At 47.7% G+C, this 19,470-nt stretch overlaps 1 protein-coding gene and 1 long non-coding RNA gene across 4 annotated transcripts in view; one reads left to right on the top strand and one right to left on the bottom strand.

Annotated features, from left to right (window-relative positions):
- EGFR (epidermal growth factor receptor) overlaps nt 1–19,470 on the top strand; it is a 224,850-nt gene that overhangs the window by 175,032 nt on the left and 30,348 nt on the right. For all 3 annotated transcript variants that reach the window (XM_039522515.1, XM_039522513.1, XM_039522514.1), the window contains exons 13-16: nt 5,928–6,060; nt 7,698–7,797; nt 11,235–11,392; nt 17,669–17,704. In XM_039522515.1, coding sequence (XP_039378449.1) covers nt 5,928–6,060; nt 7,698–7,797; nt 11,235–11,392; nt 17,669–17,704 — 427 coding nt within the window. The remainder of the gene's footprint in view (nt 1–5,927; nt 6,061–7,697; nt 7,798–11,234; nt 11,393–17,668; nt 17,705–19,470) is intronic.
- The window catches only part of LOC120397063, a 63,946-nt gene continuing 55,863 nt past the window's right edge, over nt 11,388–19,470 (bottom strand). The window contains exons 3-4 of the long non-coding RNA XR_005593649.1: nt 16,133–16,222; nt 11,388–11,574 (exon numbers count right to left, since the gene is read on the bottom strand). This is a non-coding gene — a long non-coding RNA (uncharacterized LOC120397063). The remainder of the gene's footprint in view (nt 11,575–16,132; nt 16,223–19,470) is intronic.

The following is a 19,470-nucleotide window of genomic DNA, read 5'->3' as shown; positions in this document are numbered from 1 at the left end:
AATACCAACATATAACCAAGTACAACTCCCAATCCCTCATAATCCTCCTCAAACACGCAGTCTTAACTCCACCCTCAGATAGATTGAGATAAGTGACCTGCATGTAGTGGCAAAGCTCATAATGTGGTGTTTCTCAAGGAGAAAGTGTGAGGTAAGAGTTGAGGTGGTACATTTGAATGTGATTGAGAGGAAGTGGATGTCTTCATTGTGTTTGGTTATATAGTGGAACTGAAAGGGAAGGCAGTTGTGGAAGGCAGGGGGAAAATCCTGGCTCCACTAAAGTGAATGAGAGCTTTGCCACTGACTCTAATGGGTCCAGGATTTCACCTGAGGTGGTTGAGAATACATATGGGCATGATGCTGCGACTATAGTAAGGCACGTGTGTTGCAGCTAATGTGAATGTCTGCTTCAATGGTGACCTCCTGGAGTGTTGCAATTTCTGTCCACTTGCATGGCAGAGGCAAGGAAGGTCAGACCCAAAATGTAACTTGTTGCCTGTCAAAGGTTGTGGATGATGATGTACTAAAGTAAACCTGGGAGGAAAGGAGGGCGGGGAGGGGGTTCACCCTTGAGAATATAGACGAAATTGGTTCCTCAAGCTGCCCCATCTCAGCACTCTCAAAGCCTCACTGAGATTCATGAGCTCAAAATTTTGAGGCATTAGCCATGCAGAACCTAGGTTGTGGCAATTTTGGTGCAAACTACCCTTCTTCTTTGAGTGCTTGCTCATATCGATTCCAATTAGGTGTGCGCGCCCCACGTGCACATTCGTCGGAAGATTTTTACCCTAGCAACACTCGGTGGGTTGGCTGGGCGCCCCCTGGAGTGGCGCCGCTATAGCGCTGGATATATACCCCTTCCGACCCATCCGCCTCTCAGTTCCTTCTTACCGCCCGTGTCGGTCGTTGGAACAGTGGAGCACGGCTTAGGTGACCTCCACATCCCTAGCGACTCGTAGTTCTCTTGCATCCGAAGAAGTGAGCTTTAGCTCACAAAAGCTCATGCTTAAATAAATTTGTTAGTCTTTAAGGTGCCACAAGTACTCCTGTTTTTTTTTTTTTTTGTAGTTCTCTTGTTAATTCTTGTGTATATAGTTCAGATTTATATAGTTGTAGTTAACTTTATTTGTTTGTAGTATAGTTAGTGTATATAGTTCAGAGGGGTTCGGGGATTATCCCCTTCCCCGCACCCGGTGCTGGGGCCTATGCCCGGTTCACCAGGTTTCAAACTGTGCTCGGCCTGCCACAAGCCGATGCCGACAGAAGATCCCCACAACTCCTGTCTTAAGTGCCTCGGGGAATCTCACCTAACAGATAAGTGCCGCATTTGTAAGGCCTTTAAGCCGAGAACAAAAAAGGAGCGGGACTTTCATCTCAAGCAGCTCCTGAGGGAGGCAGCTCTTACTCCTCCGCCCTCGGGACCGAGCGTTGGACAGTCTTCAAGAAGCGCTCCCTCGGCACAAGACTTCTTCTGCGTCCGCGCCGCCTGCTCAGCAGCCTGAGCGTTATACTAAGTCGGACCGCCCGGCACCGATACCTGCCGTGGCACCGACAATATCGGCACCATCGATTCTGGCCACGCAAGAGCCGTCGAGTCCAGTGCCTGAAAGCTCCCCGGTGCAAGCCATGGTTGAGCTCACTATTCCCTCCACGCCGGAGACATTTTCCACGGCGAGGGAGTTGATTGCAATGACAGCGTCTGCACTGCCTCAACCCCCAGCACCGCCGGTGCGGGTTATATAGTCGATCGGCAAGCCTGCCTTGATCAGACCACCCTCCGTCGGCACCGCAGAGCGGCACCGTTCACGATCGCGGTCCCGCAGACGTTCTCAGTCCCGTCGCCAACCCAGGTCCCGACGCTGCTCGCAGTCCCGGCACCATTCTCCATTTCGGTACCGGTCATACTCACGGCACCGGTCAGTGTCCCGTTCGCCGGCCAGGTACACTCGGCACCGATCCAGCTCCCAGCACCGCTCCAGGCACCGTGACTCCCGTAGCCACTCCCAACATTGAGCCTCGAGATCTCGGTCGACCTCCCAGCACCGCTCCGGTCTCAGGTCCCGTTCTCGCTCCCAGTACCGGTATGCCTCCCGGTACTGATCCCCGGTGCCACGTCGAGTGACGTCAGCTAGAGGGAGACTCTGCCCAGGGCTTTTCAGCTCCTCCATGGCCATCCAGACATGCATCAGTGTCATCCCGCGCGGACAGTTCATACGCGCAGGACTGTGATTCGGATGTGCCCACCAGAGTCTTCCAGGAGCCGCAGGCCCAGGACCCTGGCCCCCCATCAGTGGTCATTCTAGACACCTTGGGCGTACCACCAGGCCAAAGGCGAACCTGTGATCCCATCTCGCTCTATTCTGTCAGAGCACTGGGTGCCACAGGCGACAGTTAGCCGTCCCCCTCCGACCGGTATGGAGGAAGCCCCGGTTCAGCCACCGGATTCCCAGATCCCACTGGGACAGGAGGTCATCCAGGAGCACGAGCCCACACAGGACCCACTTGTCCCCGGCCTTTATTCTTCCTCCTCCCCAGATGAGGCGGTGGCAGGAACGTCCTCCTCGGGCCCTCCTCCAGTCGACTTGAGGGCCCATCAGGACCTCCTGAGATGGGTGGCACTCAATATGAACCTCCAAGTGGAGGAAGTCTTGGAGATAGAGGATCCGGTCGTAGACATTCTGTCGGCTGACGCCCCCACTAGAGTGGCCCTACTGTTCATTCGGACGATCCAGGCCGATCTGGCAGTTTCCAGCCACTATCCCGCCCGCGGGCAAGGGAGTCGAACGCAAGTACATGGTACCCACCAGGGGGTACGAGTAACTATATGTACATCCTCCCCCCTGCTCCCTTGTTGTCCAGTGCGTCAATGAGAGGGAACACCATGGCCAGCAGGCACCAGCCCCTAAATCGAAGGAGGCTAGGCGAATGGACTTACTGGGCCGTAAGGTGTACTCGGCAGGGGCCCTGCGACTCCGCCTAGCAAACCAGCAAGCCCTGCTTAGCCGCTACAATTACATCACCTGGGCGGCGGTGGGCAAATTTACGGAGTCGGTTCCTCAGGACTCCCACCAAGAGTTTGCTGCCCTCCTGAAAGAAGGGAAGAAAGTGGCGAGAACTTCCCTCCAGGCCTCGTTGGATGCAGCTGACTCCGCTGCCAGGTCTCTGGCCTCGGGTGTTGCCATGAGGCGCATTTCATGGCTCCAGGTGTCGAGCCTTCCCCCGGAGCTGCAGCATACTATACAGGATTTGCCCTTCGATGGCAAAGGCCTGTTCTCCGAAAAAACTGACCCTAGGCTGCAAAGCCTAAAGGACAGCAGGGTCACTATGTGCTCTCTCGGCATGCACACGCCAGTGACTCAGCGCCGACGTTTCCATCCCCAGCCTCACCTCCCTTACCCTGCGCCTAGACAAAGACAGGACTTTGCCAGCAGGCCGAGGTGGTCGTAGGCGTCAGTCAGGACCCCAAGGGGGCCAAAATCAGGGTCCCTCTAAACCACCAATGGGGCCAAAGCCTAACTTTTGAAGGCACGCCCGAGGACGGCGTACCAGTTATTACCCAGCATCCGTTCCCTCCCTTTTACAACCGCCTCTCCTTTTTCCTCCCTGCGTGGTCCCTGCTAAAACTCCGCAAGGACAGAGCGCACCTGATCATGATCGCTCCAGCGTGGCCCAGGCAGCACTGGTACACCATGTTGCTAGACCTGTCGATAGCCAACCCGATTCCCCTGCCTCTTTGCCCAGACCTCATAACGCAGGATCACGGCAGACTTCACCACCCAGACCTGCAGTCCCTGCACCTCACAGCATGGCTGCTGCGTGGCTAAACCGATCCGAGGTACGTTGCTCTGCATCGGTACAACAGGTTCTCCTGGGTGGTAGGAACCCTTCCACTCAGTTAACATATCTGGCCAAGTGGAAGCGCTTCTCCTGCTGGTGCGAAACGCACAATGTTACTCCCACCGAGGTCCCGATCCATTCCATCTTGGACTACCTCTAGTCTCTCAAACAGCAGAGCCTGGTGGTGTCATCATTGAGGGTACACTTGGCAGCCATCTCTACCTTCCACCCAGGTCAGAGTGGCCACTCCATATTCTTGCACCCTATGGTTTCTAGGTTCCTCAAGGGCTTGGAGCGCTTATACCCCCAAGTTCGCCGCCCCGCCCCGACCTGGTTCTAACCAGACTTTTGACTGCCCCATTCGAGCCACTGGCAACCTGCTCGCTGCTATACCTGTCCTGGAAGACAGTTTTCCTTGTAGCCATTGCATCGGCCAGACGAGTCTCCGAGCTTCAGGCTCTCACGGTGGACCCACTGTATACTGTGTTTCACAAGAACAAGGTGCAGTTGTGACCACATCCAGCCTTCCTCCCTAAGGTGGTGTCGGCCTTTCATATCAACCAGGATATCTTCCTTCCGGTCTTCTTTCCAAAGCCACACTCATCGCGAAGGGAGCAACAGTTGCACTCCCTAGACGTCCGTAGGGCGCTCACGTTTTATATCGAGCGGACAAAGCCCTTTTGTAACGCCCCAACTCTTCGTCGTACTGGCAGACCGAACGAAGGGCCTACCTGTCTCCTCCCAGAGGATTTCATCTTGGGTGACGTCGTGCATCCGCACCTGCTGTGACTTGGCCCATGTTCCATCGAGCCACCTCACTGCACATTCCACCAGGGCTCAGGCTTCTTCTGCTACCTTCCTGGCTCACGTACCCTTCCAGGAGATATGTCGCGCAGCTACCTGGTCCTCAGTCCACACCTTTGCCTCACATTATGCACTGGTCCAACATTCTAGAGATGATGCAGCCTTTGGCTCAGCAGTTTTGCATTCTGCAACATCTCACTCCAACCCCACCGACTACGTAAGGCTTGGGAATCACCTAATTGGAATCGATATGAGCAAGCACTTGAAGAAGAAAAGACGGTTACTCACCTTTGTAACTGTTGTTCTTCAAGATGTGTTGCTCATATCCATTCCAAACCCGCCCTCCTTCTCCACTGTTGGAGTAGCTGGCAAGAAGGAACTGAGGGGCGGATGGGTTGGCAGGGGTATATATCTGGTGCCATAGCGGCGCCACTCTAGGGGGCGCCCAGCCGACCCACCGAGTGTTGCTAGGGTAAAAATCTTCCGATGAACGTGCACATGGCGCGCACACACCTAATTGGAATGGATATGAGCAACACATCTCGAAGAACAACAGTTACAAAGGTGAGTAACCGTCTTTTCCCACTCACACGTTGGCAGAGGCTCGATTTATACACCCCAAATGGGGAGCAATACAAAAAGATAAAACTCAGGAGTCAGGTGTTCTCCTCTGAACACATTCACTTGCACTGTAGGGACTGTGTGCATGTGCACGTGTGTGTTTGCATGATATTGTACTCCAGCTACTGGCCTACACAGAGGATAAAGGATTAACAGTGACTGACAGCTAGGCAAGATCTGCTTTGCTATGGCTCAGCTAGTAGAGGTTTGTTGTTTTGGAGCAGAAGAACAAGGGTGAAAGTTCAAACTCCACATGTTTGACTCATTCAGTCAGGGTCCAATTTGAGCTTCCCATTGACTTGCATGGATGTTGGATCAGGCCCTTATCATGTCTCTCTGCAGCATATTGATTTGTTTTATGTTAATGTTCATTTTAGGAGTAGATTTCTTTACAACAGATTAATCCGTATCTGATTAATAAATAGCCACAGAGCAGCATTTGTTTTTATATTGCAAAACTAACAATCCCATTTAATTTCAAGCTTTGGAAACTAGAGAAAAGCATGAATGTTTCTCCTCCTGCTCTGTAATGCTGTCAGGATCCTTCAGATCTACCCTAGGTTAATTTGGAAAAATTGGCTCTCCAAAATGAGTCATTTGTGGTGCTCTAATTGCTCTCTATGAAATCCCTGGCTATTGTTTGTCTTTGTCTCTGTCTCTTTCAGCTGCTGCGAAACATGTTTGTGACCCCTTATGCTCAGAAGTAGGCTGCTGGGGTCCAGGGCCCTTCCATTGCTTTTCCTGTCGTCATTTCAGTCGCCAAAGGGAATGTGTGAAAAAATGCAATGTTATGCAAGGGTAAGGAGGTTTTTGGGGGGCGGGGGGAGAGGGGAAGGGTTAGTGTAGGAACAAAAATATTCACATTACTAGGGGGAAATAAAAATCAGGAATTCTAGTAGTATCAATTTTTGTTACTTTTGCAAAAATGTTGGTTTGAATGTGGTACCCAAATACAGAAAAGAGGGGAAGAAATCCTCTTCTCTCTCTAAGAATACTTAGCAGTCTGTTCCCCCAGCATCAATTGGGGGATGTACATGGATAACTCCCCTAAGACCTAAGGGAACTAAGCACCCAACTACCACTGAAAATCAAGCAGCCTACCTCCCTTCGGCCCTTTTGAAAATCTCAGTCTTTAAACATATTAGGTGAAATCTTGACCCTATTGTAACCAATGGGATTTTGATACTGACTTCAATGGTACCAGGATTTCACCCATTGATTAGCCTCATTTATTTCAATGGGACAACTCAGTGGGGTTAAATTTATGCACACGCTGCAGTGATTTTGCTGGATCGTGGCCTAAACATCTTAAGGTTAGATGGGATTCCCAGGCTCCCATCTAAATTACTGGGAGCCTGGTCCAATTGAATAGTTTGTCCTTACAATTTTTACTCACTTTTTTTGCTGAACTGCAGTGGAGGCATGATGAACCTAAATACGCTAGCCCCAGCACACCAGGACCCGTAATTTCAGGCAGAATAATCACATCAGCTTGTCTTATGTTTAACAACAGTTATAAGTGTCCTTGGGTCTTGAAAAGGAGCATTCTCAAAATTGTTTAAACCTGTAATATATATGTTAAAGAAACAGCTAACATGAGTTACGCTGATCCCAAAACTGAAGGATTTTGAATACTGTGCGTTTTTACAGAGCACAAAATGTTTACTCATCCATAGACCTACCAATGGACATATTTTTCCTATTTCCTTTTTACTAATTCTTTAAACTTGTTTAACTTTTAAAAATAATTAATATTATGACACTAATTTACAGTATGCTGGTGTCCATAATGTTTATATTTGTCTAGCAATTTGCAGTTCAGCAGCTGTTGTCTTTTCAAGTGAATTCCCTGCAGCAGATATTATGACCTACAGGGCAGATCTGGGCATTTTTTTAGTCAAATGATGTGTAGATTTGGTTTCATTAATAACACAATTACTTGAAGTAGAACAGCTTTATTGCTATCAAAACCATCTGTTCTCAGCTTTCATATTTTAATGATTCATTGTGTGTTATAGGGAGGTCAAGAATCTAATTATCAGTCAATTTGTTTAATTTCCCAAGTTTTATTTAGACGCTCAGAATCACTAGACATATTTTTGCTGATCAGCAGCGATAGAAAAAATGTTTTGGAGATTTTTGAGAATATTCTTCATCTTCATTAAAATGTAAAGACTAATTTGTAGTTTACAATCTGGATTGCCCTGTGTGGCACTGTCAGCCAAATTTTCCTTATTCTCACCTTTTCCTGTGTCATGCCCAGCAGGTTATATTGATGTGCTAGGGCTAGTCAAGAAGTTCTTCCTATATCCCTTCCCATCTCATTGTACTCATCCTAATATAGCCAACCTGGAAAAGGTAGCGGAAGCTCTGAAATGTAAATTTGAAGTTGACATCTTGTCAAGTATTCCTTCTATTCCTTTTTTATTTTTCAGGGAGCCAAGAGAATTTGAAAGAGAATCTGAATGTCTTCAGTGTCACCCAGAATGCCTGGTGCAAAATTCAACTGCGTACAATGCAACCTGCACAGGACCTGTAAGAGCATATTTGACCTAACGAACTTGTACACGTAGAGACCCTGTAACATGGTGAACATATTAAAATACTTAGATATTGAACAACCAAATCATTATAAATTATGACACTTCCCGCTATGGAGGCAAATTTTTGCTTACCTGAGGCACTGTATAAATAATAACTATGGCTAATAGTGAATTAATTCACTAACTTTTTGCCTCTGAAGACCAAAGATCAGATTTTAATCAACAGCAGATGTTTATTGGAAAAGATTAAGAAAGCAGTTTTTAGTTAAAACCAAACTCTACATCCCAACACAATTAAAATTAATGCATCTCTTTTAATGCAAGTGCTAAGTATTGGGTGTTTGTAAAAACAATAGTCAACTTTTCCGAAGTTACTTGAACTTTCTGAGTTTATATAAAGGCCCCTTTTATAAAAGTTAAAATACCTTGGTCTTTCCCAATATCCAATGGCAAAATCCTTCTCAGTTTTATTTTTCTCAGATTTTCAAAATACTTTGTTATTTGATGAAATTTCTAGGTTGGCCAGTATGGAAAACAAACTCCCATCTTTATTTTATTTTATTTTTTACAAGTTGTACCAAATTCAGCCTTGAAGGTAAGAGTCAATGGAGAGTTGTACTTCTTTACACTCAGGGCTGAATTTAGTCCCTTAGTTTTATTTTGCAGGATATTTCAATTCCAGTGTAGCCATTAGCTCAATAATATCTGTTTTAGTAAAGGGATGGGGGGAATTTTCTGTTCCCTGCCAGAGTATCACTTTCTTCCTCCCCAGCACCTTACTGCCCCAGTCTTGGAAACCCCCGGCACCCTCCATTGCAGCCACTATCCTGACACAGGATGACTGTCCATCCTTCATCAGTCAGAAAGTCACTGTTCAGTAATGCAGGGTACTTGCTTTTTTCCATATGGCTTAGAACAGGCCTGCACAACTTGTAAAGCGGCGACGGCCATATTACTCCAAAGAAAACAGCTGAGGGCTGAACCCCCCCAGCCCCGCTGACACCCCCCCCCAGCACCGCCAAGCCCCCCCCGAAACACAGCAAGCCCCGCCGCCCGCCCCACGGAAACAAAACCCTCCTTCCCCAGCACTGCCCCACTGAAACAGCCCCCCTCCCTCACGTGTTGCTTGCCTATTCAGGCCGCACAGTGAGCCCACCTACTCACCCCACGCTGGCCACAAAGCCCACGCGGGCTGCATGTTGTGCAGGCCTGGCTTAGAACAACGGTTCCCAACCAGGTGTCTTCGGCCCCCTGGGGTTCCACGAACAGGTTTCAGGGGGTCTGCCAAGCAGGGCCAGTATTAGACTTGCTGGAACCCATGGCAGAAACTGTGTCATGGGACCATGGGCAACTGCCCTGCTTGCTACCCCCTAACACTGGCCCCGGCTTTTATATTCAGAAAAACAGTTGTTGTGGTACAGGTGGGCTGTGGAATTTTTGTAACGTGTTGGGGGCGCCTCAGAAAGAAAAAGGTTGAGAACCCCTGGCTTAGAACCCTGGGCCAGATGCCCAGCTACTAAGATTGCAAGCTCCTTGGGGTAGGGACCATGATTTTGTTGTGTGTTCATACAGCAGGTAGTACAGTAGAGCCCTAGTCCATGAGTGGGGCTGCTAGACACTACAAATAATACACCTCTACCCTGATATAATGCAGTCCTCACAAGCCAAAAAATCTCACCGTGTTATAGGTGAGACTGCGTTATATCAGGGTAGGGAGAGGAACAGCTCTCCTCCCCCCCCCAGCTCACCTCTGCTCTACCTTCGCCTCCTCCCTGAGCGCGCTGCCGCCGCTCCGCTTCTCCCTCCCTTCCAGGCTTGCAGCGCCAATCGGCTGTTTGGCTTGGCAAGCCGGGGAGGGGGAGAAGTGGAGCGGCGGCGCATTAGGGCGAGGAGGCGGAGATGAGCTGGAGCGGGGAGTGGTTCCTCTGTGCCCCCATTATTTGCTGCAGCCCTCCCCGGGGCCCCCACACTCCAGCTCACCTCCGTTCCACCTCCTCCCACGAGTGTACCGCAGCTCTGCTTCTCCCTCTTCCCTCCCAGGCTTGCCGCGCCAATCAGCTGTTTGGTGTGGCAAGCCTGGGAGGGAGGAGGCAGCGGAGCGGAGGTGAGCTGGGGCAGGGAGCGGTTCCTCTGCGCCCCTCCACCCCTTTACTTGCTGCGGCCACCCTGCCCCAGGTCACCTCCCCTCCGCCTCCGCCTTCTCCCATGAGCGTGCTTCAGCTCCACTTCTCCTCCCTCCCAGGCTTGCCGTGCCAAACAGCTGATTGGCGTGGCAAATCCGGGAGGGACGGGGGAGAAGCGGAGCTGCCACGCACTCATGGGAGGAGGTGGAGGTGGGGCGGGAGGGGCCCGGGAAGGGCTGCAGCAAGTAATGGGCGGGCACAGAGGAACTGCTTGCGGTAACACGAATTCAGATATAATGAGGTAAAGCGTGTTATATCCGAATTCGCGTTATATCAGACCGCATTATATCAGGGTAGAGGTGTAATACATAAATACATCAGTGTTGTTCCAGAAAGCCTACTACTTTCTGGAGCATACCTGGGGCTCCTGTTTGGCAATGAACTAGGCCATCAAGGAAGTTTCTCTTTTAAAGTTAGAATAGTCTCTTCACGTTTGTGATTACTTGCTTACTCGCATCATAAAACTAAAAAGTTATATGCTGCTGACATAGTGATTGTCATGAACACGACACTTCCAGCTTTTCCTTCAGAAAAGGCAATTTTGCCTGGGACTACTTGTTCCTCTGTTTAGAGCGTACCTAGATCATTGTCCTGCCACAATCTCAGTAAAAATAACATTATTTCAGATCATGGCCAGAGCAATTCATCTAAACTTTAGCTAAAAGCACTTCAGATTAGAAATTTGATGGGCTTTTCTATTTTCACCCAGTTTCTGCTTCAGAGTAGAAGAAAGAAATGTTCTCATAGAATATACAGAGAATGAAAAAGCTTTATGAGCCAGATCCTCATCTGGTATAAATTGATATAGCTCCACTGATTTCAACAGTGTAATGGTGATTTACATTAAATGAGGATCAGGCCCTTTGATTTTAAACTTATTTGCTATCAGAGCATCTTTATTCACAGTATTAAACCAAAAATGTAAGTTTTTATTAGTACAGATAATAGGAAAATTACAGAATAGCAGGAATCATACCTCAGCATTGATACCCAGAGAGTAATCTATTTCATTTAACATCAGGTGCTGTATCTCACCCAACATATTATACAAGAGGATTAAAACTTTGCAAGCATTTCATGTAGTATAATAATAGGATAATAAACTAGGATAAAACATTGAATCATGTTTAGAATTTCAAATAATCAAACATGCATTTATTTATCTTCTGAGAGGCTCTTCTTGCATATGCCAATATATGGCTTGGGCAAATCTATTACAGACAACAATTTCTTGCTCTTTATTCAGGGTCCGGACAACTGCATGAAGTGTGCCCACTATATAGATGGCCCTCACTGTGTTAAATCCTGCCCTGCTGGAGTTCTGGGTGAAAATGATACCTTAGTCTGGAAATACGCAGATGAAAATTCAGTGTGTCAGCTCTGTCATCTGAATTGTACCCGTGGGTAGGTAAAATACTTGCTTACACAGAAGTGGAAGGAGTAAAGTATTTCTTCCTTGTGATTTTTCTCACTATAAAGTCATCCATTTGAAAAAAATAGAAAACTAAAGAGGTTATGAATTTGCAGGAAATGTAAGCAAAGTGCTGCTGAGTTTGGAATAGGTAAAGTTCTGTAGTGCTTCTAGTCTGCAGGAAAGGCAAACAAAGTGGAGAAAATGGTTTAGCAGACTTAAAACAAGGTTATTTTTAAAATTAGACTTTCTGGAATTTTACAAGTTTCCTATGTTATGATTCCCTTTTTTCCCCACCAGTTGAATGCTCTGTCGGCTGTATTTGTCTGGAGCAATAGTGACATCTGGTGGACTGTGAGATCATTTATAAACATGTTTCTCACAAGAGTACTAAGTATGTCCCATGCCTTTAAGATGAATGTAATAGTATGAGTGGCTGCTCACGTATGTCATTGTGACTTCGATTTTTTTGGAGCAAAACACCAACAGATTGTCTCAAGCATACACTGCATTTTAATGCTTCCCAGAGGTTCCTCTCTTTTCATATGCTAAGAACATCCGAGCTGCCATACTGAGTCAGTGTGGTCCATCTTGCCCAGTATCCTGTCTCCATCAGTGACCCATACCAGAGCTTCAGGGAGAGTGTACAGAACAAGGCAGTTTCACCTGGGTTGGAATTTAGGGCCTGTCTGCCCCATCAGTACAACTATGTGACAGGGCCTGGCTGCAAACACAGTTCCATTTTGTGGTACAGCCATAGACTGGCCAAGGGACTAGCATAGTTCAGAGACACAGTGAAGTTTTCATCTATAATGGGGTCCCCTCATACTGTGCGCTTACATTAGATGCACAGAAAGAGGGATGGGGTTTGAAATTTGACTCTTGTCCTGCACTGGTTTCAAGGAATGCTCTCTCATTGGTGTTTTTTCCCAGGCTCAGATTGACATTTGGCCCAAGTCTCATGTCCTTCTCATGTATTCAACTACCTCCCTGCCAAGCCTTGAAAAACAGAGCCTGCTTTTGATAAGGCACAAACCCGTACATTCATGGAGAGGAAGAAAGGAGGGGGTTAAGTAGGCTACACTATCACTTCATAGATGACTGGAAGCTAAGGGCTTGTCTACAAGGAGAAGTTAGTGCACAGTGAGCTAGGGTGTGCAAGTAAAGTGCACTAGCTATTCCACACTAGCTCCCCATGTAACTTTCAAAATGCATTAAGTTCAGGCACACGAAGCACTCTTAATGCACAGTATCAGTGTCCACATGGGGAATTACTGTGCACTAGGTACTGTGGGCTTTTTCCCCATATAGACATGCCTGAAGCCAGTATTTCTCAACCTTTTTGATATCAGATCAGCTTTCTGCCTTCTTAAACTGTGTCAGAGAGATCTCAGGGGCTGGCGCCAGTCCATGGATTGGTCATTGAGAAACACTGCCCTAAGTCACCTGGTGTGTTTCAAGTCTTCATGAAATTCAGTGCAGTGTTTTTCAGATTACGTCATATGGATTGATGATTTCCCTGTGTTTTATCATGAGTGCAGACAAAGGTTGTTTGTGCTTTTCAATCATACAATGAATGATCTTCATTGAAAAATGACACTCTAAGTAACCATTACCATTAGTTCCCATTGATAGAAACTTGGCCATAGTAAACCAATGTCATTGTTACATGATTGCCCATGTGAAAGCATAGAGTCACAGAGCCATTCTATCATCTAGGCTGACCTCTTGTATGTCACAGGCCACCAATACCACCCAGCACCCGCACACTAAACCCAGAAGCCAAAATGAAACAAAAGTATTACAGTATCAGAGGGGTAGCCGTGTTAGTCTGGTTCTGTAGAAGCAGCAAAGAATCCTGTGGCACCTTATAGACTAACAGATGTTTTGTAGCATGAGCTTTCGTGGGATGCAAGCAAGCAAAAGTATTACAGCCCACTTTAGCTGATAGCTTTAGCAGAACAATGGCTAACCATGTCTAAACAAAGCTTTTAACTGTGTGGTTCTGCTAGAAAGATAGAAAACTGAAGTCAAATGAACAATACATTCTTCAACAACAATACATCAATATAATACAAGTTGTTGAAACTGGGTGTAGCTGTCAGTTCTGTAACAGCTTGTTGTGAACTGTTTATGCCTCAGCCCAGAGTTTTAAGCAGTTTGAATTTTACCAGGAATGTCAACTTTTCCGCTGGCTTGAGCAGTAGAGAGGTTTAAAATGGCAGAGCCATGGAGGATGAATGTGTAGTGGGGCAAGATTATTCTAATATCAAAGGTTCAGTGTTTCCCACCATATGACATAGTAAGGCAGTGAATGAAGATTAAAATTCAAATTCATCTCTGATTTGAGTGAGGTGTGGGGTAAGTTTGCAGTTGTTGTTTATTTGTATTACAGTAGCTCCTAGAGGTCCCAATTGAGACCAGGACGCAATAGCTGCCCAAATACATAGCAAGAGGCAGCCCATTCTCCAGGCTTTGGCATAAGTTCCCCATTTTACTCTGGGTTTGTGTACTCACCAGTTCTCTCTTTCTTTGTATTTGCTGTTGAGGATTTCACTTCTTTTTCAACTTTTCATAAGGCAAACTGAAAAATGCATCCGTCACTTTTTCAGCCCAAATGGCTCTTTCTCTTCCACCTCCCTCTCTAATAGCTTGGGAATTTTTCTGCACTAAGTCTCTCTGTCTCTCTCTCCAAGTACAGCTGAGAAAGTACACTCCATTTAAAGAGAGAGTAACTGCTCCAAAGCCCTGGAATTACCTAGGTCATACTTCCAGCAACTAGTGAAACACATTAACATGATTAATCTCTCAAACATGAGAGAACTGAATTTCCTTAATTATTTTCCCAGGGTACTACAAGTAAATTTCATTCTAGCGGGTGTGGTAGTGCAGCAAGAACTACAAAGAGAGAGAGGCAGAAGTATAATTAATCGTTCTGGGCTTCATCACTGATAGAGCCTCCCTACAAATTTAGTTACCACTGACATATATTCTGAGATCATTCATGTTAAATATCCAGGAAGAATTTTTGCAGCCATTGCATGTGTGGGACATATCTGTCTGTCATTTAGAAGGTTAATGAAAAAGAAAGGACAGAGGAAAGGTCTTTTAAGGCTTTAAAAAAAAGCCTGATAGTTTCCCATTTCATTTATGACTCTGAGGTAACCTGTGCTGTTACAGTCTGAGTCTCCTCTGAAAGGCCATAAATCAAAACAACCTGGCTATATTACATCAAATTAGAAACAGTGGGTTCACGAGAAAGTTGTTTAAAATCTTGATGGAACTGGGAAATAATTAGTTGTATCTGCACCGATACAATTAATATTTATGTAGATAGATGAAAAAGTTCCAGATAGCACCAGGATAGAATCATTTTAATGCCTGTATGCGGCACTAATTTTACAATAAGTGGATAGCAGAGAGAGATTTCAGAGTACACTCACCATTAGGTTCAGGCTAATATATACTTAAGATCAGGGGCGGCTCTAGCCATTTCGCCACCCCAAGCACGGTGGCACGCCGCGGGGAGCGCTCTGCCGGTCGCCGGTCCCGCGGCTCCGGTGGACCTCCCACAGACATGCCTGCGGAGGGTCCGCTGGTCCCGCGGCTCCGGTGGACTTCCCACAGACATGCCTGCGGAGGGTCCGCTGGTCCCGCGGCTCCGGTGGACCTCCCGCAGGCGTGCCTGCGGATGCTCCACCGAAGCCGCGGGACTAGCGGACCCTCCGCAGGCACGTCTGTGGGAGGTCCACCGGAGATGCCTGTCGCCCTCCCGGCGACCGGCAGAGCGCCCCCCATGGCATGCTGCCCCAAGCACGCGCTTGGCGTGCTGGGGCCTGGAGCTGCCCCTGCTTAAGATCCTCACACAGTTTATAATACAAGGTCACATTTCTCATTTTAGTTTCTGTAAGAAGTTGAGGAAAAATAATTCAAGAATGAAAAAAAGTGGTATTTTAGATTCCATAAAACATAGATTACTTATGTTAGGTGTCATCATAAAATTCCACATTAAGAAAGATGGTTATATTTAGCCTTGGGTGGATATTTGTTATGTACTTTGCTTCTCCTTTGACTTGTGAAATGAATCAGAAAATCACATGGGATTTGAAAAGCACAATCTGATCCATCATTTTTCTCCCCAAACATCTTTTAACTTTATCTTGGTACCCTTCACATTGATGGATTTGTATGGAGATTCATACTAAAGGCCACAGACGAAAATCTACACCCCTTTTTCAGCTTCTTGTTTCTAATCTAATCTTTCAGACTACGGGCATTAAGGGAGCATTTCCTTTGTTGAGAATAATACATCTTCTTTTGAGACAGAAACCATTTGGAGAATTGCTCAGAATGAAGGGAGCATGGAAATTGGCATTTTGTAAAAGAAATGCCCTTGAAATAATGTTTTATTTGCACAGCTATACCAGAAGAGGGTGTTATACAACCTTTTCCCTTAAACATTCATTTAGTGGTGTTAGAAGGTGGTGGAACTAGAGCTTGCATCTTAGGCAAATATTCTAGTCAGCTGACCTAAAGGAGAAGCCCTGTGCAATCTCATGCACATTCCCTACAGGCGTAGGTATCCCCTCTGTCCTGCTACACACACACACACACACCACACACACATTTGTTATGTTTTCTTATACAACTGAACAAACAAAGAAAACCATAACCAGATGAAGGACATTGGCAAAGTTGCACACTCAGGCTTCAGGAACCAATGTGCAAAATACCTGAAGTGTGTTCTGGACAAATTCTTCTATGGGAGCTCAATGCACTCCCTGAACCTTTCAGACGCTGAGCCCTGTTGCACTGTGTTGGCACTGAAAACACAAGGAAAGATTAGGATAACAAAGATAGATCCAAGAAAATGAGCAGTAGGCCCCCCAAGGACCTAGAATAATTTATGGAATAAATTCTCCATCTCCACCTGCCATTTTAAAATGGCTCTGACTCCTTTTTCCTACCAATGGAATTCAGAACTGCATTCCTGGCCCTGGCTTACTCCTTATCCCCTGCTTGACCTACTCTGTGTCTGCTTTGAGATGATGTATTTTCGGTAAGAGAGGGAGGCAGAAGCCCCAGACTGGACTCTTCTCCTTGCTCGGCTCCATTTTTCAGAAATGATGTAATTGTTTCTGCAGTGCTGTCCCCGTCTTGGTAGATACCATAAGGACCACAATTCCCAGGAGGGGCACATATCTTACCACTCAAAAGTACTTAAGAATGTTCTGTTTATCTCATACTCTGGCACTTCCAGTTCGAATATGCAGTCACTGTATTTTCATCTTCAAACTGCAGCTGGGGTGTGCATTATATGCTGTCTGACAAAATGAATTTAAGGCATCTGGAAGGTGGTGTGCATTTACACTAATACGGAGGGTGAAATGACTGATTCCTGGGAGGATTCTACATAATATCGTACCTTGGCATATACATTCTAGCACAAATCTACTCAGTGTCAGTAAAACCTGATGTTAGACCCTCAGTGAAAAATATCATAGATTCTTATACGAATAGTGAACCCAGTGGTAGAATAGTGCAACCAAATACCATACTATTCACTGATGAGGAGATGTGGCTGCTAGTGATATTTTTCATTAGACTAGAAGGCCTGGACACTGACGTCCTTTACTGATCCATAAAACAGGTGCCGTACATTGTGGTAAGCAGCAATGCAAGCTTTTCTTCATAGGCCCATGCCTTCTATGAAGGATCTCCCCTAGTGAAAGGTTAGTTCTGTCTCCAGACGTATTCAGTCCTTGCCACCCTGTTAACAAAAGGGCCAGCCTGTTGCAGTGAACATTTGCCCACTCAGAGCAAGATCACCTTTCGCACAGGCCACCAAACAACTCTTTGTGATGAGTTGTTTTGTGCACCCCCAGGGTAGGGATGAACAAGTCAGTTCTTTTGAAGTTGTTGAATAAGGCAACACTTGTAGAGACAGCAGAGGTATTGGGGGGAAAAAGAAGCTGGGGATCCATAGTGCATTCAAATAATGTGTATATATACCTTGACTGTATTCTTCCACGTTCATAGGCAGACATTCATAAATTGTCCTTTCAACTGAATATATAGCACACCTTTGCCTTTGGACCCTGATTCTGCAGCAAAGCTTTCAAAATAATACTCCCAAAAAGTTTGATAATTATTAATCAGAAAGTTAATATTCAGACAGCTTTTTAAAAAGGTAGGTTGTGAATGACAATACAGTTATTCCAGAGTAGGTGCTAGTGCTAATATATATTTGTAATTATCATTTTTTACAGGTGCAAAGGACCAGGTCTTGAAGGCTGCCCATTGGGGTAATTATTGCATTCATCACAATTAATGATATGGTTGGGAAGAACATATCCATATTTACATTTTTGTACTGGACACTGCACAGTAGTGCCCTGATTCAGTGAAGCATGTCCTTAACTTTAAGCATGTGAATAGTCCTGTTGAAGCCAATGAGACTACTCGAGTGCTTTAGTGCTTCGCTAGCTGAGGGCCTAGAGCAGGGGTCGGCAATCTTTCAGAAGTGGGGTGCCGAGTCTTCATTTAGTCACTCTCATTTAAGGTTTTGCGTGCCGGTCATACATTTTAATGTTTTTAGAAGGTCTCTCTCTATAAGTCTATAAACTATTGTTGTATGTAAAGTAAACAGGTTTTTTAAAATGTTTAAATGGCTTTATTTAAAATTAAATTAAAATGCAGATCTTATCAGTTTAGTGCAAGTGGTTCTTAACCTGGCGTGCCCCCCCCCCTCCGGGGGCAGGGCCGGTGCAAGGATATTTTGTGCCCTAGGCAAAACTTCCACCTTGTGTGCCCCCCCCCCCCACACACACACATTGGTTCATTGAGGGGCAAATCCCCACGAGCCTCTATAGACCCAGGGGCTGCTCCCCAGACCAGGTTCCCCCCTCCCTCTCCCTGAACTCCCCTGGAGGGTGCACAGCCCCCCCACAAGCCCTCCCCACCCCACCCAGGTGGCCCCTGCCACTGACTTTGCCGGGCTTGGGCCGCTGCAGCAGCTCGGCAGGGAGGAGCCGCCTTCTGGAGGCACCGGAGAGGCAGAGCGTCCCACTTGCGGCAGCAGCAAGCCCCAGCCATGGAGGAGCCAGCACGATGCAGGGGAGCAGCAGCCCTGCAAAGGCAGCAGCACCGCTAGCAGGGAGCAGCTGCTCCCCCTGCCCGTCCTGCCTAGGCTGTGGCCCGGGGGCTCCCACAGGCTGCAGTGGATTTATGCAGGCACCAGCCCCAATGCACCCCCCGGCTCCCCCCTCGTCTAGGGTTACCATATTTCAACAATCAAAAAAGAGAGGAGAGCCCTGCCCTAGCCCCACCCCCATCCACTCCCTCCCACTTCCCATCCCAATTGCCCCGGTCAGAACCCCCAACCCCTCCCCCACTCCTTGTCCCCTGACTGACCCCTCCTGAGACCCTCCCCCCCTAACTGCCCCCTAGGATCCTACCCCCTACCTGTCACCTGACTGCCCAAACCCATATCCACACCCACACCCCCAGACAGACCCCCGGGGACTCCCACACCCCATCCAACCACTCCCCGCCCCCTGACAGGACCCCCACAACTCCCAACCCATCCAACTGTCCCCCTGCTCCCTGACTGCCCCCCGCAACTCCCCTTACCAGGCCCATGCCAGTCAGATGCTGGCTCCACGTGGAGGCAAAACTCCACGTGGATTGCTGAGGCAATGGGAGGGGAGGAGCTGTGGGAGGGGCAGCGGCGGCGGCTCACACTTGCAGGAGCCGCAGAACCCTAGCGCGGTGAGGGAGGAGGTGGGGGGCGCACCTGCCCGGGCTATGGCCTGGTGCCCCCCCCAGGGAGGGCTCCTGCAGCAGATGCATGCAGGCAGCGGTCCCCGTGCACCCCTCAGCTTCCCCCTCGCCATGCTTGGGCTCTGCAGCTCCCGGGACTGTGAGCCGCCACCCCTCCTGCAGCAGGCTCGGGGCCCCATGCCCTGGCGGTGAGGAGGGAGCCGGGGGGCGCGCCTGCCGCAGGTCTGGGGTCCCGGCCGCCGGCCCCGCTCAGCCTCTGCCAGCCTGGGGTTCCATTCACGCAGCCAGC

The sequence above is a fragment of the Mauremys reevesii genome, linkage group 2 (assembly GCF_016161935.1).
Source record: "Mauremys reevesii isolate NIE-2019 linkage group 2, ASM1616193v1, whole genome shotgun sequence".
In the NCBI taxonomy this organism is placed as follows: domain Eukaryota; kingdom Metazoa; phylum Chordata; order Testudines; family Geoemydidae; genus Mauremys; species Mauremys reevesii.
The sequence above is the reverse complement of the archived record's forward strand: the minus strand, read 5'-3'. Positions and strand labels throughout refer to the sequence as shown.